General features: G+C 42.2%; 1 protein-coding gene across 2 annotated transcripts; it reads right to left on the bottom strand.

Annotated features, from left to right (window-relative positions):
* Positions 1–1764: 1764 nt before the first annotated feature.
* SAA2 (serum amyloid A2) lies at positions 1765–23850 on the bottom strand. Of its 2 annotated transcripts, XM_023230779.2 has the most exons (4): positions 23560–23850; positions 21893–22242; positions 5292–5386; positions 1765–2584 (listed from the first exon to the last, which is right to left on the bottom strand). In XM_023230779.2, the coding sequence occupies exons 2-4, from the start codon at positions 21925–21927 to the stop codon at positions 2442–2444; spliced, it is 273 nt and encodes a 90-aa protein (XP_023086547.1). In that variant the 5' UTR covers positions 21928–22242; positions 23560–23850; the 3' UTR covers positions 1765–2441. The 2 variants fall into 2 exon arrangements, with proteins under 2 accessions (XP_023086547.1, XP_023086548.1); XM_023230780.2 differs by lacking the exon at positions 21893–22242.
* Between the last annotated feature and the right edge of the window lie 499 nt (positions 23851–24349).

Here is a 24349-nt window from a genome sequence, read left to right as displayed (position 1 = left end):
TCATGTGCAAGTGTGTTTTATAAGTTCTAAACTCCAATGCAATTGCTAGTTACAGCAAATGGTTAAGAATGTTGACTCTAGCATCAAACTAGCAATGCAACTTGTGTATGTTATTTAAATTGTCTGTGCCTCAAATTTCCTGAGCTCTAAAATAAGGATAATTAAAGTATGAGGATCCAGTGGATAACACAAGAAAGCACTTAGGCCAGTGCCTGGCCCCTGGTCACCGCATCTTGAATAGCAACTGTCATTCTACCACCTTTATCATGATCACATTTTCTTTCACTGCCATTGACTCATTTAGAGGAGCTTGAAAATCAACCAGCAGGAGGACTGCCATATTAACCACTGACTCTGACAAGGATGGACCTGGATTCTCAAGAAGGCATGAACAAAGTGCTACCGACGCATTCATTATTACCCCAGGGTAAGGATTTAGGAGCTGACAGATCTGATTCACTGAGAAGATGACATTTTACCCTGGCACGAACCAAGGAGTAGGCAAAGAGGAGAAATAGCTTTGAAAGGTATTTCTTAGTACCATGGACAGGGACTGGTTGACCCTGGGTTTGGCAAATGAAGTGGGGAAAGATTCCTGGGATTATGCCTCCGTGGCAGGGAAAGAGAACACTGAGGAATCCAGATTCCTGGGGGGAAGAAAAGAAGAAAGGACACAGCTGACTGGACAGAAAGGAGGCCTGGACATAGAGGGGCCTAGAAACAGTCCACTGTAACCAGAGATACTTGTGCCAGCAAGACCCAGGAGAGAGGGCCCAACTTGGGAAATAAACTATGTGGAGTGTCTGAGAACACCCTTCTCCAAGAATCCAGGATTTTCTGGGATTATGAAACGAATAGCCTCAGGCTACGTAGTGAACCTGGAGATGGTCACTGCTGGGGCCAATTCATTGTAACTCCAGGTACTTTTGCTTTTTTTTTTTTTGCATTTTTATTTGATTTCTTTCTTTCCTTCTTTCTAACTTTCTTCTTCCTTTCTTCATTTTTTCCTTTCTTCTTTCTTTTTAGAGACAGGGTCTTGCTCTGTTACCTGGGCTGGAGTGCAGTGGTGTGATCATAGCTCACTGCAACCTTGAGTTCCTGGGCTCAAGCTATCCTCTGGCTTCAGCTTCCCAAGCAACTGGGATAATAGGTGCACATAACCACACCTGGCTGTTTCTTGTTTGTTTGTTTGTTTTTGGTTTTATAGAGATGGGGGTCTTCCTATGTTGCCCAGGCTGGTCTCAAACTCCTGGCTTCAAGCAACCCTCCCACCTCAACCTCCCAAAGTGTTAGGATTACAGGCATGAGTCACCATGTCCGGCCCTTATTTGCCTTTTTGAAGGTGTATTATTTGTCTACAAAACCATCTGGGCCTGCTGTTTACTTTGTAAGAAAATTCAATCTCTTAAAATAATTACAGGCTAATCTAGATTTTCATTTCTTCTTTAGTCAGTATTTGTAAATTGTATTTTTCTATGATTTGTTGATTTTTAATTTAGTTTTAGACTTCATTGCTGAAGTTGTTCATAGGATTCTCTTACTATCTTTCTATTTTATGAACCCTATAATTATAGGCTTATAGTTGGTCCATATTATGGTCCATACAATGCGGTCCGTGTTTAGATATAGTTTTCTCCCCAATTCCCACTACTGTGCATTAGTGCCTTATGTTTTAAAACATGAAACAGTGATGTTTATTGGTCATCCCTGTGGTACTAAACAGGCCCATGATCCCAGGAAAACTGTCATATTCTGCTTCCAGATTCCAGAAACAAACTGGATTTCACAATCATTTATTAAGCATTTTTATGTGTTCTGTATCAAGTACTAGGGATATAGTATTCAGTAACTGTAGGTCAACAAATGTCCCTGCCCTCAGGGCTCACAGCCAGGTCTCCTGAGAGCAGTGTGAAGAGGAAGCTCAGTATTTCTCAGGCAGGCCAGCAGGTTGGAAGTGATTGGGGTCTTTGCCACTCTGGCCCCATTTGTTTGTAGCGTGGCCAGACAGCGAGTCCTCCTTATGGTCTCCTGTGAGTCTCTGGACATTCTCTCTGGCATTGCTGCAGTCCAGGCAAGCAAAGAGATTAATCACCAGGCCAGTGAGCAACAGCCCACCCTCCCATTCTCCGCTTTCCAAGGGGGGACTCTGAGAGGAGCCCAGAAAGGCCAAGGAAGTGGTGGTGAAAACACTGACCCTGCCTGGGCACCGCCCCACTCAGCCAGGCTGGGCTCCCCTAGGCTGGATGAACAGCACCCAGAGAGGGAGAGTGAGGAATCACTCTTGCACTAAGATCACCTTGCACTAAGCACAAAGGCAAACAGAGAGCAAGAGGAGGAGGGTCTGCAGCCTCTAACTTCTCTACAAGGAGCTTGCCTCACTCCTGACTGTCCAAGGCGGGCAAGCTCTGCTCACCCATCACCGGCAACATCAGGAATGTGCATTACTTGATCACTTCTGCAGCCCAGACTCCCCCAGGCCCCCTTTGTACAGCGTCATAGTTCCCCCAAGCATGGAAGTATTTGTCTGAATTTTTGTAATTGGCTTCTTTCATGTCAGAGTAGGCTCTCCACATGTCTTTAGTCTCTGGAAAGGAAAGAAAATGATCAAAACAAATATGTCTGGGAAAATAGAGGAATGAACAGTTCTCTTCTCACTAATTTCCTCCCGAAGATTTCAGCCTTTAACAAAGCCCTTAGAAATTGTACTGGTTTGGAATAAATATTCTTCTACTTTTCACTTCCCTGGGTTAATGTAATGAGAATTGTACTTGGTGTAAGTTTCATTCTGTTTGATTCCATTCAAAGTTCTGTTATTACTTTGTTTTTAACCATGTGTGATGCACCTAAAGAAGAGATGAAATGGGCCTTAAGGGATGTTTCATTGTACAATGAACTTCTTCCTGGAAGGACCCAGGGAACCCTTCGACCAAGGTGTGAGAACACAGGGGATTGTGAGGGAGGCTGCAGACATACGGCGCTCCTAGTCTAGTCAATGGGAGAAATTCATGCCTGTAGTTAGAGTGAGGACAACTTGGTCCTGAGTACATCTGAATGTTCAGGCTGTATTTAGAAACTGACATCTGTCAGAATTCAGTCAACAAGTGATAAAGGTGAGTTATTTAAGAAAGCTTTATACAACTGGGTAATCAAATTCAGAAAAAGGACAACTGACCCACTAGTTCAGAACCTCAGTGTCCCCCCCAGTGAAATGGAGGAGTATTGCCTGCCTCAGAGTGATTATGCAGAAGAACAGAGAAAATGCATGTATGATGCCTAGAACATTGTGGGTGGTCAATATATTATCATTTCACTTCTCTGGTCCTTAGGAAAGGTGGCATAAGAATAAAGAAGGGCTAAACTAAGATCAGGAGCAGGGAGTTATGGACCGAAGGGATCTGATCAAGCTAGAATTAAGTGACGAATATTTTTTTAAAAATTAGCTGATTAGGGAAAAGGGGGAACTCAAATGTAGAGTTACAATCATGACTTATATAATTTCTCTATGAGATAATTCATCTTCATTTTATGCATTTATTATTCCTAGTGTTAAATTGATTGCTTTTATTCAGAGTTTATAACATTTTACTCGACTCATTCCTCTGAGTTACTGACTTAAATGGCTCCTTGATGTTCAGGTTGGCTTAATAAGCACTTCAAAAATTCCTGGCACATTTTATCACTTTGGGCAGCAAAACAAGAGGTAGTGGTTCTCAGCCCTTACTGTGTATAAAAATCTACTGAGGTGCTTGGTAAAGGCAAGATTTCTAGGCTCTATCCCAGGAGACCATGGCTGCTGGGGGTGGGGGGTAGGGTATGGATCCAGGAATCTTCATTTCATTTCACAAAGCATCCCAGACTCCAGGTGAGTCTCAGGTAAGTGGTCCCAGAACAACCCTTTGAAAAATATTAACCTAAGGAATGAAAGATATTTGTAGTTGAGTGTGTGAACATGTAAATAGGATTAAAAGCAAATCCTTAAAACCATTTTTCAGAGGCTCAGAAAAATAATAATACCTGAAATTTAAAATACTGCATTCTGAAAACAAAATTTTGCCAGTTTATTATGGCTAGTGGGGTATATTTCTCCCTCTCTCTCTTTCTCTCTCTCTCTCTCTCTCGATGGAGTCTTGCTCTGTCTCCTAGGCTGGAGTGCAGTGGTGTGATCTCGGCTCACTGCAACCTCCACCTTCTCCCTCGGCCTCCCGAGTAGCTGGGATTATAGACGCATGCCACCACACCCGGCTAATTTTTGTATTTTTAGTAGAGACAGGGTTTTGCCATGTTTGCCAGCCTGGTCTCAAACTCTTGACCTCAGGTGATCTGCCGACCTCAGCCTCCCAAAGTGCTGGGATTACAGGCGTGAGCCACTGCGCCCAGCCTTGGGTTATATTTCTCTTGCTAGCAGTTTTCTGGCCACGTGTAAGCCCCAATAGAACCACCATCAAGGTAATTCACTGTATCTTTTACTGGGATAAGTGGAGCTAGACTTACCTTCCAAAGGCATCGCATCCTATTTGCCATTTCTTAGATAAAGGATGAGCTATGTGTTTACAAATGCAAAACTCTTGTTTTGAAAGCAGCAGAGCACCATGATTAAGAGCAAGGTCTGCAGAGCAAGACTGCTTGGGTTAAATTCTGCTCTGCTTTGGAACTTCGCTTGGTATCTTGGGGTGTGTGTGTGTGTGTGTGTGTGTGTGTGTGTGTGTGTGCGTGTGTGTGTGTTAGCTTCTCCGGTTAAGAGTTTACTTGCATCATAGGACTAAATGATGGAAACCAATTTATTAGTACATTTAAACAGTGCCTAGTACGTATTAAAATATCAGCTAAGCTTGGTTGTTTTTATGGGAACTGTTGGCTCCATTCTGCTTCCCCGTGGACTCGCCTCACACGATTCACAGGATCGCCTCACACGATCAAAACAGGTTTGATCTACCTGCTTCCTGGCTTCCCAGGAGACATAGACATGAGCTGTCCCAGATTCCCCACTAGGGGGCAGTAGAGCCCCACCAGTATTATGAGAACATGCATCCCTGAACACCGCATCGCTCTCACGCTCCTGCTGAAAAGAGGCAGCTCACACCTTATGCGGCCCCAGGCTGGGGGATCCTCATAGAAGAGTGTCAAAGCTGGCCATAAAAGCATGAGGAACCACGCTTATGAAAAACCATGCCCCTTCTCTATCCATCTGTGGCATCACTAGCACCTTCGCCCAGTGGGGATGTGGCCTCTGCTCAGCTGAATTTTGGGGGCAGCCAGAAGCAGCCTCCTGCCCCCTATCCTGTGGACCTTACCTTGGCCAGCTTCCTTGAGGAATGTTAACCATCGTTGGCTGCTGACACCCAGTACCAGGGAGCAGAAAATGATGCCAATGGAGAGCTTCATCCTGCTGCAGGGCCAAGGAAACACAACCAATGATAATACACATTCTGTTTCAAGTTTTTATTTTTTGTAATGTTGGCCCATTCTTTCATTCCAAGGAAAAAAGCCCACTCGGTTTTACACACACACACACACACACACACACACACGTGTATGTGTATAGATAAAAGATAGAAGGTCAGAGGGTCTAGGGCTCCATTTCCATTTGTCTCACTGGAATCCCAGTGTCTGACAGAAGAGGAGCAGTGACCCAGGATAAAGCAAATCAGGCAAAAGTTACACCATGTTTGAGAATCATTATTTTAGATTTAGAGCCCGGCAAAATGAGGAATTATGCCTCTTTCTGGATTCTGAGCGTATTTTAGGCACAGTAAGATGAAAGTTATAGGGCAGATAGCTGTCAGAAGACTTCACTGTCCCTTTGGTTCTTATCTAAGGCAATGCTAAGCAACATTTGGATATTCCCTACACAACTTCCATTCCATGGCAAAGGTGAGGTTTCCTGTGGTCAGTGTAGTATCTGAGCTGGCGTGGCTCACTTTGTCCCAGGAGTAGACAGTAGAGGAGGGGGAAGAGTAGGGGAGTTGTCAACCATCCACAGCCACTGGTCACGTTGTACTTGGTGGAGCTGCTTCATAAAGCAAGGCATGTGATGTCCAGACCTCCTTTTTCCTACTCTTCTTCAGGCGGAAATTGCAGGCCAATGACCATATCCTGTCACAATTATTTTACTCCCTTTGGGACCATTCAATGCTGGAAATCTACTTTCTCGTTTCATTCAAATCATTCTCATCTTTGATAGAAGTTGATATGGTTTGGATCTGTGTCCTCACCCAAATGTCATGTTCCATTGTAATTCCCAACGTTGGGAGTGGAGCCTAGAGGGAGGTGACTGAATCATGGAGGCTGTTTCTCATGAAAGGTTTGACAGCATCCCCCTTGGTACTGTCGTCGTGGTAGTGAGTGAGTTCTCTTGAGATCTGGTTATTTAAAAGTGTGCAGTACCTCCCCCCTCACTCTCTTTTGCTCTTGCTCCTGCCATGTGAGATGCCTCATTCCCCCTCTACCTTCTGCCATATTGAAAGTTTCCTGAGGCTTCCCCAGAAGCAGAAGCCAGTGTGCTTCCTGTACAGCCTAAAGAACCATGAACCAATATAACCTCTTTCCTTTATAAAGTACCCAGTTTGAGTCATTTATTTATGGCAGTAGGAGAACTGACTAATACAGAATTATTAGGAAGCAAGTAGGGTGGGGACAGTGGCTCATGCTTGTAATACCAGTACTTTGGGAGGCTGAGGCAGAAGGATCACTCGAGGCCAGAACTCAAAACCAGCTTGGGAAACACAGCAAGACCTCATCTCCACTATATATGTGTATGTATATATTTTTAATTAGCTGGGTGTGGTAGCATGCACCTGTGGTCCCAGCTGCTCAGGAGGCCGAGACAGGAGGACTGCTTGAGCCCGGGAGTTGAAGGCTATGGTGAGCCATGATCACGCCACTGCACTCTAGCCTGGGAGACAGAGTGACACACTGACTCGTAGGGAAAAGAGCAAGAAAGCGAGTACGATTTCTAGATGCCAAGAGGAACTCCTCACAGGGACTTTGACAAGCCTTGCCTGTTCTATTCCTTTGTTACTTAATGTATTCTGCCTTCTGGGAAGGTACACACAGTTTCTTATGGTGCCAAGCTGAGAATAACAGACAATAGCGGCAGTCGGTTCTTTTCACTTGTTTCTCCTGAAAAAGAAAGATTTCCTGTCATCATGATATCAGAGTCCCCAGGCCTTAAAGGGATTTTCCAACAGTCTCTTATAAGTGACTACTTGTCCTGGTTTGCATGAGATCAGTGTCGATTGTCCAAGCTTAATAGTGGCACATCTTTTCATTGTCTACGATGGCCTGGGTTGAAGAGTAAATTAGATGGTAGCACTACTCTAATAACCTTGTGCGACCAGGCTGATTGAGAGGCCCAAGAGACCTCCATTCTTTTATGTTACAATTAATTTAAGTGGAAGAGGAGAATACCAAGGCTTAATTCTCTTAAGAATTAGAAAAATAAAAATCACAAAAGTCCGAAAGTCCACAGGTATCATGACTACGAATGACATCTCAGACCTAAGCCCCAGTCTTAGAAGACCAGGAATATATTTATATTCCCTATATATAAAATGAAGAAAATAATGATACAAAATCACTACCCTAAAAAAATTCAAGTTTAATGAATCCTAGTTATCTGAATAGTAGATACAGGAAGGATGCCGAAAAATACTAGAGTTGTTGTGAGGACTAAATGATTAACGCTGACAGGGGCTTGGATTAATTCTGGGCGCGTGTAAAGAATGTAATGAATTTTACAGCTTCCACCTTAAGCAAGGAAATGCATAATAATTTATATTTTCCAGGAGACAGAAATATTAATTACAATATTATTACCAAGGCAACCTATTATCAAGACATTAGTAAGTAAGATTACCAGTTAGAACTACAGTTATAAGGACCAAGGTTTATTTTCACATAGTGTCAGAGATGTTTGAACCAGAGCGACTCTATTTGGCATGAGCGCTAGGAAAATGAGGCTGAGATTGCTAGGCTCCATTCTCAGAAAGTTAGGCCTTCCTAACCTATAGATGTTTACAGTTAAGGGAACAAATTCATAATGTTTACTAAACAGACCCAGACTTGGGAATGTACAGATATCCCAATATCTGGAGAACAAAGACATTCCTAATTTTGCTTTAACGATAATAATATTGGCTGGGTGTGGTGGCTCATGCCTGTAATCCCAGCACTTTCGAAGGCCGAGGTGGGTGGATCATGAGGTCAGGAGTTTGAGGGCAGCCTGGGCAAAATGGTGAAACCCCATCTCTACTAAAAATACAAAAAACAAAATTAGTTGAGCGTGATGGCACGCACCTGTAGTCCGAGCTACTCGGGAGGCTGAGGCAGGAAAATTGCTTGAACCTGGGAGGTGGAGGGTGCAGTGAGCCATGATTGAGCCACTGCACTCCAGCCTGGGCAACAGAGTGAGACTCCATCTCAAAAAAAAAAAAAATTATATATATATATATATAATGATATTGATTCTTGCAAAATATAGTAATTAAGAAAACAGGGCTGGGCCCAGTGGCTCACACCTGTAATCCCAGCACTTTGGGAGGCCAAGGTGGTGGTTCACCTGAGGTCAGGAGTTCAAAACCAACCTGCCCAACATGGCAAAACCCTGTCTTTACTAAAAATACAAAAATTAGCTGTGCGTGGTAGTGGGCACCTGTAACCTGAGCTGCTTGGGAGGCTGAGGCAGGAGAATCACTTGAACTTGGTAGGCAGTGGTTGCAGTGAGCCAAGATTGTGCCACTTCACTACAGCCTAGGCAACAAAGCGAGACTTCGTCAAAAAAAAAAAGAAAGAAAAGAAATCTGTTATCACAAACCCTTGTGGCAGAAGACATCTCCCCATATATACAAGCAATTGTACCTAGGGTGGACACGTTCCTCTCCTGACTTTCAGGAACATTCTACTCTGTCTATGGAGTAGTTGTCCTTTTGCCTCTTTACTTTCTAAATAAACGTGCTTTTACTTTGCACTGTGGACTCAACATCCAAGAATCCTCTCTTGGGGGTCTGGGTCTTGAGCCCTGTCCTGTAACAATAGAACATACAATTATCTTTGAAGTCTGGGTGAAAGACTTGAAGGAAAAATCTTTCAAGACTTTTTTTGTTAGAAATAATTGTTGCAAGGATATGTTTATGATGCAAAAAACAAAACAAAACAAAACTGCATTGCTTGCATGCAAAAAATATCTGCATTGCTTACAGCTGCAAGAGATAACATTCCTTCAAACTTTGCTGAGACTTTTTTTTAAAATTATTATACTTTAAGTTCTAGGGTACATGTGCACAGTATGGAGATATGTTACATATGTATACATGTGCCATGCTGGTTTGCTGCACCCATTAACTTGTCATTTACATTAGGTATTTCTCCTAATGCTATCCCTCCCACAACAGGCCCCGGGGTGGGATGTTCCCCTTCCTGTATCCAAATGTTCTCATTGTTCAATTCCCACCTATGAGTGAGAACATGCAATGTTTGGTTTTCTGTCCTTACGATAGTTTGCTCAGAATGATGGTTTCCAGCTGCATCCAAGTCCCTGCAAAGGACATGAACTCATCCATTTTCATGGCTGCATAGTATTCCATGGTGTATATGTGCTACATTTTCTTAATTCAGTCTATCATTGGTGGACATATGAGTTGGTTCCAAGTCTTTGCTATTGTGAATAGTGCCGCAATAAACATACATGTGCATGTGTCTTTTTAGTAGCATGATTTATAATCCTTCGGGTATATGCCCAGTAATGGGATGGCTGGATCAAATGGTATTTCTAGTTCTAGATCCTTGAGGAACCACCACATTGTCTTCCACAATGGTTGAACTAGTTTGCAGTCCCACCAACAGTGTAAAAGCTTTCCTGTTTCTCCACATCCTCTCCAGCATCTGTTGTTTCCTGACTTTTTAATGATTGCCATTCTAACTGGTGTGAGATGATATCTCATTGCGGTTTTGATTTGCATTTCTCTGTTGACCAGTGATGATGAGCGTTTTTTCATGTGTCTATTGGCTGCATAAATGTCTTCTTTTGAGAAGTGTCTGTTCGTATCCTTCGCCCACTTTTTGATGGGATTGTTTTTTTTCTTGTAAATTTGTTTAAGTTCTTTCTAGATTATGGATATTAGCCCTTTGTCAGACGGGTAGACTGCAAAGATTTTCTCCCATTCTGTAGGTTGCCTGTTCACTCTGATGGTCATTTCTTTTGCTGTGCAGAAGCTCTTTAGTTTAATTTGATCCCATTTATCTATTTTGGTTTTTGTTGCCATTGCTTTTGGTGTTTTAGTCATGAAGTTCTTTCCCATACCTATGTCCTGAATGGTATTGCCTAGATTTTCTTCTAGGTTTTTATGGTTCTAGGTCTAACATTTAAGTCTTTAATTCATCTTGAATTAATTTTTGTATAAGGTGTAAGGAAGGGATTCAGTTTCAGCTTTCTACATATGGTTAGCCAGTTTTCCCAGCAACATTTATTAAATAGAGAATCCTTTTATCTAACAAAGTTGTGAGTTGTTTTTCAGTTGCTATGGACCCCCAGATAAGCATACCCAGAAGAACTAAGGGTACAGCCATGGATGAAATCTAAGTCCTCAGACTGAGGAATGGGAACTGAATTAAGAAGCAGATAATACATGTCAGAATTGAGGATCCAATCAGATTGAGCCCTGGTATCACCCATGGCAAGATCCAGTCAGATCATGCCTATCAACATCACCTCATTGGAAGATCCAATCAGATAATGTCTCATTACCCTATGCTTATAGAACCTGACCCAGCTCCCAGCTCAAGAAGACAGATTTGAGTATTTCCTCCCATCTCCTTGCCAGTCAACTTGCAGTGAAGCTTTTCTTTTCTCAAAAGCCAGTGCCATGCTGTTGGCTTCTATATGCATCAGACCATGAGCCCATTGATTGTTTTGTAAAAATATTGTTTATGAATAAACACATGTGACAAAAACAATTTTAACAAAGCAAGGGAATAAGAACAAAGTTTAGGGTGGGGGTTACCCTGGAGAAAAAGCAGGCAGGAGCATGCGGCCAGAGAGAGGAGCATAAGGAGCTTCGGCAGTATTAGTCATTTCTATTTCTCGGATTGCTTGGAGAGCTCACAGGGGGATGAGAGCTCAAAAATTTTAACTAGTAAAGTAATACAAATTAATATGTTAAAGGTTAACATATTAAATTTACAAATTAGACTACTGCTCCACCATATGAACACATAAATATAAAACTGCTTATCAAAAGGTATGGTTGTAGCACAAATTATTCCTCAAATATTCTTAGAATTTCTAAATAATTTGTTGATTTTTTTAGTTGGTGTGTGTGTTTGACACCGATGTCATTAGTGAAGTCATGCCCCATTCTCTGTCTTGATTTGAAAAGAAGAAACATGTATACTTCTTCCAATGACTTGGCCATCAAATTGACAGTAGTTGGATGATGTATAGTCTCAAAAGGTAGAGAAAGAAATGGTCCAGGGTATTGAAATTTTTTTCTACAATGCAAGACAATATATTCTCAGGTTCCAGAAATTAGGACATGAACATCTTTGGAATTGGTGTGAAGTTGGGGGGATGATTTTATCTACAATACTAACACACTTTTTTTTTTTCTTTTGAGACAAGGTCTTGCTCCATCTCCAGTGCTAGAGTGCAGTGGTGAGATCTTGGCTCACTGCAATCTCTGCCTCCCAGGTTCAAGCGATTCTCGTGCCTCTGCCACCTAAGCAGCTGGGGTTACAGGTGTGCACCACCATGCCTGGCTAATTTTTGTGTTTTTAGTGGAGACGTTGTTCCACCTTGTTGCCAGGCTGGTCTTGAACTCCTGACCTCATGTGATCGGCCTGCCTCAGCCTCCCAAAGTGCTGGGATTATAGGTATGAGCCACTGTGCCCAGCCCTAACATACTCTTTTAGCTAAGGTTTTCCTGACTTAAATTTTTTAAAAGGCATTTTAATGATGCTGGATATAATAATTTCTAAACCCCATATCATTTTATTTATTTTTCTGCTTATTTTCGAGATGGAGTCTCTCTCTGTTGCCCAGTCTGGAGTGCAGTGGCATGATCTCGACTCACTGCAACCTCCGCCTCCCGGGTTCAGGCGATTCTCCTGCCTCAGCCTCCCAAGTAGCTGGGATTACAGGTGCGCGCCGCTACGTCCAACTAATTTTTGTATTTTTGATAGAGATGGGGTTTTACCATGTTGGCCAGGCTGGTCTCGAACTCCTGACCTCAGGTGATTCGCCCACCTTGGCTTCTCAAAGTGCTGGGATTACAGACGTGAGCCACCATGCCTTGCTATATCATTTTATTCTATTCATTTATTCATTTTGAGATGGGATCTTGCTATGTTGTTCAGGCTGGTCTTGAACTCCAGAGATCAAGCCATCTCCCACCTCAACCTCCAGAGTAGCTGGAACTATAGGTGCCACCATGTCTGGTTTAATAAAATTTTATTTTTTTATATGAGACATGGTCTTACTCTATCACTCAGGCTGGAATGTAGTGGCACAATCATGGCTCACTGCAGACTTCACCTCCTGGGCTCAAGTGATCCTCTCACCTCAGCCTCCCAAGTAGCTGGGAGTACTGGCATGCACCACCACACCTGGCTAATTTTTGTATTTTTGGTAGAGGCAGGGATTCTCCATGTTGCTCAGGATGGTCTCGAACTCTTGAACTCAAGCAGTCTTCCCACCTCAGCCTCCCAAAGTGCTGGGATTATAGGCATAAGCCACCGTGGTGCGGAGCCAATAGTTTTAGTACATGAATTACAGGTTTAAAAGATGTCCTCAAACATTCTCATCTGGTTATCAAATGAATAGTTCATACTGAAAAGAGAAATCTTAAGGGTAAGAGCAAAAGGAGCTCATGCAGAGAGAAATTCTGCTAAAGTGTTGTTTATAACAAAACGAGGAATTTAGATGCAAAAGATTATATACTCAGTATTCCATCTGTTAATAATTGTACTCTGGGTTTTTTTTCTTTTCCTTGTGGTAAGCTTTGAGCTTCTCCAACTGATCTCTTTTTCTAAGTGCTACCCAGTGGAATTCCAGGGCTTACCTTTAAAAACCTACAGGTCACCTAACTGCTTGTGAAAGAAGTCTCAGCGGTAGGAGAATCACTTGAACCTGGGAGGCAGAGGTTGCAGTGAGCCGAGATAGCACCACTGGACTCCAGCCTGGGTGACACAGCGAGATTTCATCTCAAATAAATAAATAAATAAATACACCCTCTCAAGACTAAACCCCAGGAAGAAGTTGAATTTCTGAATAGGCCAATAACAGGCTCTGAAATTGACGCAATAATTTACAGCCCACCAACCAAAAAAAGTCCAGGACCAGACGGATTCACAGCCGAATTCTACCAGAGGTACAAAGAGGAGCTGGTATCATTCCTTCTGAAATTATTCCAATCAATAGAAAAATAGGGAATCATCCCTAATTCACTTTATGAGGCCAGCATCATCCTGATACCAAAGCCTGGCAGAGACACAAAAAAGAGAATTTAAGCATAGGGTAATGAGACATGATCTGATTGGATCTTCCAATGAGGTGATGCTGATAGGCATGATCTGACTGGATCTTGCCATGGGTGATACCAGGGCTCAATCTGATTGGATCCTCAGTTCTGACATGTATTGTCTGCTTCTTAATTCAGTTCCCATTCCTCAGTCTGAGGACTTAGGTTTCATCCATGGCTGTACCCTTAGTTCTTCTGGGTATGCTTATCTGGGGGTCCATAGCAACTGAAAAACAACTCACAACTTCGTTAGATAAAAGTTGAACCAGACTGGTCTGCTGCGGTTACGGTACTATTTAGTTTTTGCCTGTTTTTGAACTTCCTGTAAACAGAATTATATGGATTCTCTGGTCACTGACTTATTTTGATGAACAATATGTTCTTTAGACATAAGCATGTTGATGTCTGTTATAGTAGTTCTACATTTTCAATGCTACATAGTATTCCAAAATATGACTAGATCACAACTTGTTCCAATATTTGGGTTGATTCTGTTTTTGCTACTAAAAACAATGGTGTTTTAAACAATCCTACACATGTGTCCCGGTACAAGAGTTTCTATGGGTACAGACCCAGGAATGGAATAGAATATGATTGTGTTGAACATAATAGAATATGATTGTGTTGCCAGATTGTTTTTCCAAAGTGATTGTACTAATTTATATCCCCACCAGCAATGGATAAGTGGCATCCTCACTCCGTATTCTAGGCCATACTTGTTTTTTATGTCCAATTGGTTAGTGGCAAGTAGTATTAAAACTACCTTTCCAGAATTATAACAGTGAGAAAATTATGATAGTGAACGAGATCTGATCTAATCAAGCCCCATCTTGCCTTTAACCTCCAAACTGTCCTTAATCATTCCTAGGCTTAGGCCAAACTAACTTTGGGAGACATTTAGTTTATAGTTTAATCAATACTAGCACTTCCTCCAAACTAAATTGCCTTTGTAAAGCTAATAGAAAACCACCACGTTAGGAGGATGAGAGGAGCCTGAATTCTGCTAAGGCATAGACATACATGATTACCAGCCATTATTCCAGAAGCCACAAGATTTGCAACTTCCCCGATTACTCCTGAAGATAACACCACTATTCTAGAACCTACGACTGGCTTTTGAGATGTCTTTTCAGGTTTTTGCATTTCAGGTGATGATGACTTTACCAGGACTGGCCAACCAGTCCTGTGATCCCACCCAGAAGAAGAACACTTTCCCACATCTCCATTCCCTTGCCCACCAAACTATTCTTGAAAAGCCCTAGCCTCCCAATTTTTAGGGAGATTGATTTGTGTAATAACACTGTCTCCCATGTGGCGTGGCCGGCCTCATGTTTCCCTTTCTTTCTCTCTTTCTCTCTCTCTCTCTCTTTCTTTCTTTTTTTCTGAAACAGAGTCACTCTCTGTCACCCAGGCTGGAGTGCAGTGGTGAAATCATGGCTCACTGCAGCCTTGACCTCCCAGGTTCAAGCAATTCTCCCACCTTGGCATACGGACTAGCTGGAACCACAGGCATGCACCACCACGTGCAGCTAATTTTTGTATTTTCTGTAGAAACGAGGTTTTGCCATGTTGGCCAGGCTAGTCTCAAACTCCTGACCTCAAGTCATCTGCCTGCCTTGGCCTCCCAAAGTGCTGGGGTTACAGGCATGACCCACCACGCCCAGCCTTCAACTCTTTCTTTATTACAATGCCCTGGTCTCCATGAATTGGTTTGTGCAATGAACAGGGAGAACCCGTCTGTCAGTTGCAGTATCACATTGTAGTTTACATTTGTATTTTCTTGATTATTACTTAGATTGATCATTTTTACACATTTATGAGCCATTTGTGCTTCTTCTTCTGTGAAATTTCTACTTGTTCTTTTGCCCTTTTTAAAAAAACTGATGTTTAGGAGTTTTGTTTGTTTGTTTTTGAGACAGGGTCTCACTCTGTCATCCAAGCTGGAGTGCAGTGGTAAACATGGCTCGCTGCAGTCTCAAACTGCTGGGCTCAAGTGATCTTCCTGCCTCAGTCTCTTATGTAGCTGGGACCACAAGTACATGCCACCGTGCCTGGCTAATTTTTTTATTTTTATTTTTTTTGAGTCTTACTTTGTTGCCCAGGCTGGTCTCAAACTCCTAGGCTCAAGCAATCCTCCCATCTCAGCCTCTCAAGGTGCTGGGATCATAAGTGTGAGCCACCGTGTCCAGCCAGTTCTTCATATATTTTATTATGTGTGTTGCAAATACCCCAATTTGTGGCCTTTATTTTTCACTCTATTGTCAATCATTTTGTTAATGGAAGTTGTGGGGTTCGGAGTGACTATATTTTAGATGCTAAGCCACCATGTGACTCCTGACTAGCCTTGAGTCCAGGGATGCCTCCAAGATGTCTAATAAGTATATTATTCTTTATGTAGAAACACCTATTCACTGTAAGTTTTGTCTTTCCCCCAAAACAACCCTAATGTTGTTGCACACACTGGCTGTGAAGCCTGTAAGCACCTACACATTTGTTCCAGAGCACATTTACATCTTCCCCCAGATGTAAACTCTGTGTCTGGGGAATTGCAATGAGGAAATATACCTGTTTTGTGGCAGTTCAAGACTATGTGGCAGCCCATACATTCCCCACATAAATTGTCTTTTACCAACAAATTGGATTTTTCTGCCTCATTCTTTGATTTCTTGGCTCCTTCTGTGTTTGGGAGCCACTTTGCAAATACAGCTGTTTCACAGGTCAGAAATAAATATATTTGATTTTATATTTAATAAACTCATAATTCAATAAAATTATAATTTATAACCAAACACTAATTCTTTTTAGTGCTTTTTTTCTCTTTTTTAAAAATAAATTTTTAGAATAATGGGTTGTAATCCTGTAAGCAGATAGGGAAGGTCTCCCAGGGGCTATCATGTTGTTAGTGGACCAGTCAGGCTCTTGACTTCACCACACAAGATAATTTGAGAGGAAGTCCGAAGTAAGAGTAGGCAAAGAGGTTTATTAGAAAGCAAAATATACCCTAAGAGGCAGAGTGGGCTGCTCAAAGCTAGAGACAGCAGCTAGTGCCTCAAGAGGAATTTGTTTTATGGGACTTATAGATACATACTCATAAAATACTGGTGAGGGGTAGGCACAGTGCCTCACGCCTCTAATCCTAGCAATTTGGGAAGCTGAAGTGGGTGGATTACCTGAGATCAGGAGTTGAAGACCATCCTGGCCAACATGGTGAAACCCTGTCTCTGCTAAAAATACAAAAATTAGCCAGGTATGATGGTACAAGACTGTAGTCTCAGTTACTCAGGAGGCTGAGGCAGGAGAATCTCTTGAAGCCAGGAGGCAGAGGTTGAAGTGAGCTGAGATCATGCCACTGCACTCCCACTTGGGCAAGAGAGTGAGACTCCGTCTCAAAAATTTAAAAAGTAAAAAGTAAAAAAATAAAATACTGGTGAGTTCAAGTATGCAAAGGTGGACCTGTTGTTGGTGTATGTGCTCAGCATCTACATGCTTTAACATGGACTGCACGTATCATTAGCATATAAAATCTCAACCTAGGGACATGAACGGACACTTTTCAAAAGAAGACAGACACTTTTCAAAAGAAGACATACATGTGAACAACATGAAAAAATGCTCAGCATCACTGATCATTAAAGAAATGCACATCAAAACCACAATGAGATATTATCTCACCCAAGTCAGAATGGCTATTATTAAAACGTCAAACAACAACAGATGCTGGTGAGGTTGTGGGGAAAAGAGAACACTTACACACTGTTGGCGAGAATGTAAATTAGTTCAGCTATTGTGGAAAGCAGTTTAGTGATTTCTCAAAGAACTCAAAGCAGAATTACCATGTGACTCAGCAATCCCATTATTAGGTATACACCCAAAGGAATACAAATCATTCCACCATAAAGACACATGCATGCATATGTTCATCATAGCACTATTCACAACAGCAAAGACATAATGTCCATCAGCAGTAGACTGGATAAAGAATCAACCTATATGTCCATCAGTGGTAGACTGGATAAAGAAAATGTGGTACATATACACAATGTAATACTATACAGTCATAAAAAAAATCTTGTGATCATATCCTTTGCCGCAACATGGATGAAGCTGGAGGCCATTATCCTGAGCAAACTAACACAGGAGCAGAAAAGCAAATACCATGTGCTCTCACTTGTAAGTGGGAGCTAAACACCAGGTACAAATGGACACAAAGAAGGAAACAACAAACACCAGGGCTTACTTGTGGATGGAGAAGGTAGGAGGGTGAGGATCAAAAAACTTTCTATCAGTTACTATACTTATTACCTAGGCGATGAAATAATTTGTACACCAAGCCTCTGTAACATGCAATTTACACATATAACAAATCTTCACATGTTTCCTTGAACCTAAAAGTTAAAAAAATAGGCCAGGTGCAGTGGCTCACACCTGCAATCCTAACACTTTGGAGGCTGAAGCGAGCGATCCTGACCTCAGGATCACCTGAGGTCAGGAGTTCAAGACCAGCCTGGACAACATGGTGAAACCTTGTCTTTACTAAAAATACAAAAACTAGCTGGGTGTGGTGGCAGGTGACTGTAATCCCAGCTTCTTGGGAGGCTGAGACAGAATCGCTTGACCCCAGGAGGCAGAAGTTGCAGTGAGCCAAGATCACACCACTGCACTCCAACTTGGGTGACAGAGTGAGACTCTGTCTCAAAAAAATGAACAAATAAATAGGCCTGGCGTGGTGGCTCATGCCTGTAATCCCAGCACTTTGGGAGGGCAAGGTGGGCTGATCACGAGGTCGAGAGACCGAGCCCATCCTGGTCAACATGGTGAAACCCCATCTCTACTAAAAATACAAAAATTAGCCAGGCGAGGTGGCACGTGCCTGTAGTCCCAGCTACTCAGGAGGCTGAGGCAGAAGAATCACTTGAACCGGGGAGGTGGAGGTTGCAGTGAGCCGAGATCACACCACTGCACTCCAGCCTGGCGACAGGGTGAGACTCTGTCTTAAAAATAAATAAATAAATAAATAAATAAATAAATAAATAAATATTTTAAAAAATAAACATCCACCTAGGGGTGTGGTTTTTACTATTAAAATGAGGAAAAGATCACTATAAGCTAAACCTTGATCCTAGCTGAGCATGCGGGACCCTGGAGAAGTCCGTAGCCCCACCCAGGCAGGAATTTGTAGCTAATAGCTTCTTGGGCTTTGGTGCTGGTTGCCTGGACAGTGGGGAAGCTACATTAGGAATAAGGAGCTTTTGTTCTCTTCCCTGGGCTCTACTAGGTATCAGGAGCTTGTAACCATCTGGCAGTTGGCTGATATCCGCAGGACTACTCATCTTGCAAAAGGCAGTCTAGGCCATAAGGACTGCAATTCATAGGCCAGTCCTAGGGCTGAACTAGGCCAAGAGGCCGTGAACTTGGGGGCTAGAACACACAATCTACTCAGACGCTAGCTGGGGTGGCTAATGCAGTGTTAGAATCAACCCTCTCCTAACCCAGGCTGCATAGCCTGTGGCTCCAAAAAAGACCCCTTCCTTCTGCTTGAGGAGAGGAGAAGGAAGAGTGGGGAGGACTGTGTCTTGCATCTTGGATACCAGCTGAGCCACAGCAGGATAATGCACAGGTCAGAGTTATGAGACCCCTATTCCAGGTCCTAGATCCCAGATAACATTTCTAGACACACTGTGGGCCAGGAGGAAACCTGCTGCCTTGAAGGAAAGGGCCAGTCTCACCAACATTCATAACCTGCTAACTGAAAAGCCCTTGGGTCCTGAATAACCAGCAACAATACTCAGGTACTACATCGAGGGCCTTGGTGAGCCTCTGAGACTTGCTAGCTTCAGGTACCCATACTGCCACAGGGGTGTAGAGCACCAAGCAGACTCTTGGGGTCCCCAGTTCCAGGAATTGACTCTTAGATGACGTTTCTGGATGTGCACTAGGCCAGAGGGGAGTCCATTTTCTTGAAGGGTTAGTCCCAGCTCAGGCAGTATTTACCACAAGCTGATTTAAGAGAACTTGGGTCTTAAGGGAACATCGGTGGTAGTCTGGGAGAACTCCTTGTGGCTAGAGATGGCCACAGTAGCTGCAGTGTGAGGCTCCTCTGCCTTTGGAAAGGGGAGGAAAGAGTGGGAAGGACTGTGTCTTGTGGTTTGAGTGCTAGCTCAGCTGCAAGACAATAGAATACCAGTTAGACTTCTAAGGCTGTTAATTCTAAACCCTGCCTCCCAGATGATGCTTCTGGACTCACCCAGAGCCTGGGGGACCACACCTCCCTAAAGGGAAGGACACAGGCCTGGTTGACAGGCAATAACAAACGCTGGTGAGGGTGTGAAGAAAAGGAAACTCTTGTATGCTGTTGGTAAGAATATAAATAAGTATGACCACTATGCAGAACAGTTTGGAGGTTCCTCAAAAAACTAAAAATAGAGCTAGTATATGATCCAGCAATCCCACTCCTGGGTATATACTCAAAAGAAAGGAAATCAGTATATCAAAGAGATAGCTGCACTCATATGTTTGTTGTAGCACTATTTACTATAGTTAAGATTTGGAAGCAACCTAAGTGTCCATCAACAGATGAATGGATAAAGAAAATGTGGTATGTATACACAATGGAGTATATTCAGTAATAAAAAAGGATGAGATCCAATCATTTGTAACAACATGGATGGAACTGGAGATGATTATGTGAAGTGAAATAAGCCAGGCACAGAAAGACAAATGTTGCGTGTTCTCACTCATGTGTGGGATCTAAAAATCAAAAAAGTTGAATTCATGGACATAGGAGAGTAGAAGGATGGTTACCACAGGCTGGGAAGGGTCGCGAGGGTGTGTGCGAAGGAAGTGGGGATGGTTAATAGGTATACAAAATAGTGAGAAAAAATGAATAAGGCCTACTATTGATAGCACAAAGTGCGACTATAGTCAGTAATAACTTCATTATATATTTTTAAATAACTTAAAGAATGGAATTGATTTGCATTTCTCTGATGGCCAGTGATGATGAGCATTTTTTCATGTGTCTGTTGGCTGTATGCATGTCTTCTTTTGAGAAATGTCTGTTCATATCCTTTGCCCACTTTTTGATGGGGTTGTTTGTTTTTTTCTTGTAAATTTGTTTGAGTTCTTTGTAGATTCTGGATATTAGCCCTTTGTCAGATGAGTAGATTGCAAAACTTTTCTCCCATTCTGTAGGTTGCGGGGGAGGGATTGCATTGGGAGTTATACCTGATATAAATGACGAATTGATGGGTGCTGACGAGTTGATGGGTGCAGCACACCAACATGGCACAAGTATACATATGTAACAAACCTGCACGTTATGCACATGTACCCTAGAACTTAAAGTATAATAATAAAAAAAAAGAATAAATATTTAAGTAAATTATATATGGTTTAAAAAAAAAAAAGAATGGAATTGGATTGTTTGTAACACAAAGGATAAATACTTGAGGGGATGGACACACCATTCTCCATGATGTACTTATTTCACATTGCATGCCTGTATCAAATCATCTCATGTACCCCATAAGTATACACATCTACTATATACCCACACAAATATAGAAAAATAAAAAATTATAAATAAAATAAAATGAGATATGACAGTACTATGTTTCCATATGTATTAGGGTTAGTTTTACAACTTTTTCACTGATTAGATTTTCTATACGTGAGTGTGACTACTACAATATTGTGCTTATTCAGGCTTTACACTATGTTTTAATCATCCTCATTACCCTTCTTTTTCAGAAGATGTGGTTGGGGTTCATTTTTCTTATTTCTTCCTACTCCTTGTTTTGTATATAGAAACACTGTTTGTTGCTTATACAGTAACATGGCAGGCAAACACCTACCTGAACTGTATTTTTTTGTTTGTTTGTTTTTTGAGACAGAGTCTTTGCTCTGTCACCCAGGCTGGAGTGCAGTGGCGCGATCTCTCGGCTCACTGCAAGCTCCGCCTCCTGGGTTCACGCCATTCTCCTGCCTCAGCCTCCCGAGTAGCTGGGACTACAGGTGCCTGCTACCACGCCTGGCTAATTTTTTGTATTTTTAGTAGAGATGGAGTTTCACCGTGTTAGCCAGGATGGTCTCGATCTCCTGACCTCGTGATCCGCCCGTCTCGGCCTCCTAAAGTCCTGGGATTACAGGTGTGAGCCACCATGCCCAGTCTGAACTGTATTCTTGTCTGTGGTGTTTCAGATAGTTCTCATCTTCGGTGGCCAGGAATCCCATCACACCACCTGCCATTCTCTAGGACACCTGCTCCCCTTAGTCTTCAGGCCACTCTGCAACCACTTTGACAATATTGGCAATGACTCCTCATTGCTCAGCCAAAGGTCAATTTTGCAACCACATAGCTGCTACTGAAACTATTTACTCACCAGTCACTCCATGGCTTGGAATTCTGGAAAATCATAATCTTCTTGTTCTCCTCTTTCTTCCACAGTTTCTCCTTTTCATGTGTTGCCCACAATTTTAATATGCAACCTTTATCACAAAGTAATTTCCCATATACACTCCTGTATAAGACCTCTGCTCCATTGGTCAGTTTCTCTATGCATGGTTTGCTGGATCCAACTTCTCCTCCAGAGCTTAAATGGATGGAGACTCTTCAGACCTTTTTTCTTTTCATTTACTTTCTGAGGACTCAGCTTCAACCCTTTAATGATATGCTCCAGAAGATCATGGTCTAGTTTTATTCACACTGAAGCTCAAATGTCTGAAATTAAGCCTGGGGCATGATACATCTGTATTAGTTTTCAAGGACTACCATGACAAAGTACAACAGACCAGGTGGCTTAAACAACACAAGGTCATTTTCTCATAACTTTGGAGGCTAAAAGCCTGAGATCGAGGCATGGACAGGGTTGAATGTTGCCTTCTCATGCCTGTGTCTTCACATGGTCTTCCCTCTGTGTGTCTAAGCCCTAACCTTCTCCTATTATAAAACTACCAGTCCTGTTGGATTAAGGCCCAGGCTAAGAGCCTCTTTTAAACTTAATTACCTTTTCAAAGCCCCTGTGTCCAAATCCTGTACAGTAAGATTATGACTTACTGGGGATTGGGACAACAACATATTGATTATTGTAGGGGAAAAAAAATTCAGCCCATACAAAGTCCTTATTAAATATTTGCTGAAAGACTCAATTGAAGGATTTTTCTCAATTGTTGATAAACAGTCTAATTCAAAAGGTATTTTTAAAAAGATAAGCAGCATAATTTGGTTGTAGCATGAGGCACATGAATGGAAGCATAGGATAAAACATAGCATTTTGAGTATCTACCCAAAACAAAACTTTTAGAATAACAAATTTCATGAAGTGGCCGAAAAAAGAATATATTATATATGTTGAACTTTTTATACTTTAAAAGGTAAATCAATTGATCCACTGGTTCGTACTGATGAAGTAAAATTAAACATACATTTACTATTCAGAGTTGATAATAACAAAAGAAGCAAGAATGAAAAGTGCAGAAAGTGGTAGCCTCTGGACAATGGGATTCTGTATTTTCCACCTTGTATACACTTCTCTATGTTTTGGAAAGTATACTCATAAATATATTACCACTATGATAAAGAAAACACCCAAAAAAATGGTGTCAGGCCATTGGCAGCTTTGAATGAACCTATGATCTACCTTTTTCTTTTCTTTTCTTTCTTTTTTTTGAGATGGAATCTCGTGCTGTCACCCAGACTGGGGTGCAATGGTGTGATCTCAGCTCACTGCAACCTCTGCCTCCCAGGTTCAAGCAATTCTCCTGCCTCAGCCTCCTGAGTAGCTGGGATTACAGGCACATGCCACCACACCGGCTAATTTTTGTATTTTCAGTAGAGACAGAGTTTCACCATGTTGATCAGGCTGGTCTTGAACTCCTGACCTCGTGATCTGCCCACCTCAGCCTCCCAAAGTGCTGGGATTACAGGCGTGAGCCACCGCGCCCGGCCTACTTTTTTCTTTAGTTACAAAGCCTCACAACAAAAGCTCACATTGCTTAATGTTGATACCAATGCCCATGACTGATTTTAAATGTTCAGGACAGCACTTACATTCAGGAGATGGGATGTGATGGGAGAGGCGAATATGTACTGGACATGGGACACAGGTCAAGAATCATCTTGGTTAGGGTTTGTGTCTCAAACACCTCTGGCCTCTGATTTGTCCATAGTTCTTATACAGGAAATTACAAAGCTGTCCAGCATCTCCATAAACCTGGATTGACCACCAGCTTTCATTCCTGCTCCTGTAGGCATCTCCTGAATTAAGCAACACAGAAGGGTCCTCAGAAGTCACTGACTCCCAGAATGGCTCTCCACCTTTAGCACAAAGGAGGTCTTTACCGTTTCCACTGGACAAAAGAAAAAGGAAAGATAAGGGTAAGTACCAAGAACTGTCTTCTTTCATAGTCAGTTATCATTTTTGCTATAAGGTCACGTCCCTGTGTTTCCACCTTGGGGTCCTACATGTAGGAGGTCATGAGCTTGTTTCAGGAAAAGGCAAGAGACATGAAGCTTCCCTCTGGAAATACTGTGCTGGCAGACCAGAGTGTGGCAACTCCAGATGGGTTTGGGCAGAACTTCCTTCCGATTTATCTCTCAGTATTACACCCATTATTTCAACCATTCAAGCTGCCCTCGTGGAGAGAATGCTGCCTCTTATATTCATTTAAGGAGCAAGGGGGCATGCAGGCATTGCTTCTCAGAGTTGAACTGTTGAACTGCTGTAGGAGCAGGTTTTGTTTTACTTACTTTTCAAAGTTATTCTTCTTTGCCTATCTGGAAAGGCCCAAGGAGGAAACAGATAGTCCAAATTGAAATAATTGAGGAGTGTTTCATGAGG

Source organism: Piliocolobus tephrosceles, chromosome 13 (assembly GCF_002776525.5).
Source record: "Piliocolobus tephrosceles isolate RC106 chromosome 13, ASM277652v3, whole genome shotgun sequence".
Lineage (NCBI taxonomy): Eukaryota > Metazoa > Chordata > Mammalia > Primates > Cercopithecidae > Piliocolobus > Piliocolobus tephrosceles.
This window is presented reverse-complemented; position numbering and strand designations above follow the sequence as displayed.

Coding starts and splice junctions, on each gene's coding strand:
- SAA2 (XM_023230779.2), bottom strand. CDS start 21,927: ATGATTTTCCAGAATTCCAAGCCATGGAGTGACTG. Junction 5,387..21,892: donor TCCAAGCCATGGAGTGACTG/GTGAGTAAATAG, acceptor TTGGCCCTGCAG/CAGGATGAAGCTCTCCATTG. Junction 2,585..5,291: donor CCTCAAGGAAGCTGGCCAAG/GTAAGGTCCACA, acceptor TTTCCTTTCCAG/AGACTAAAGACATGTGGAGA.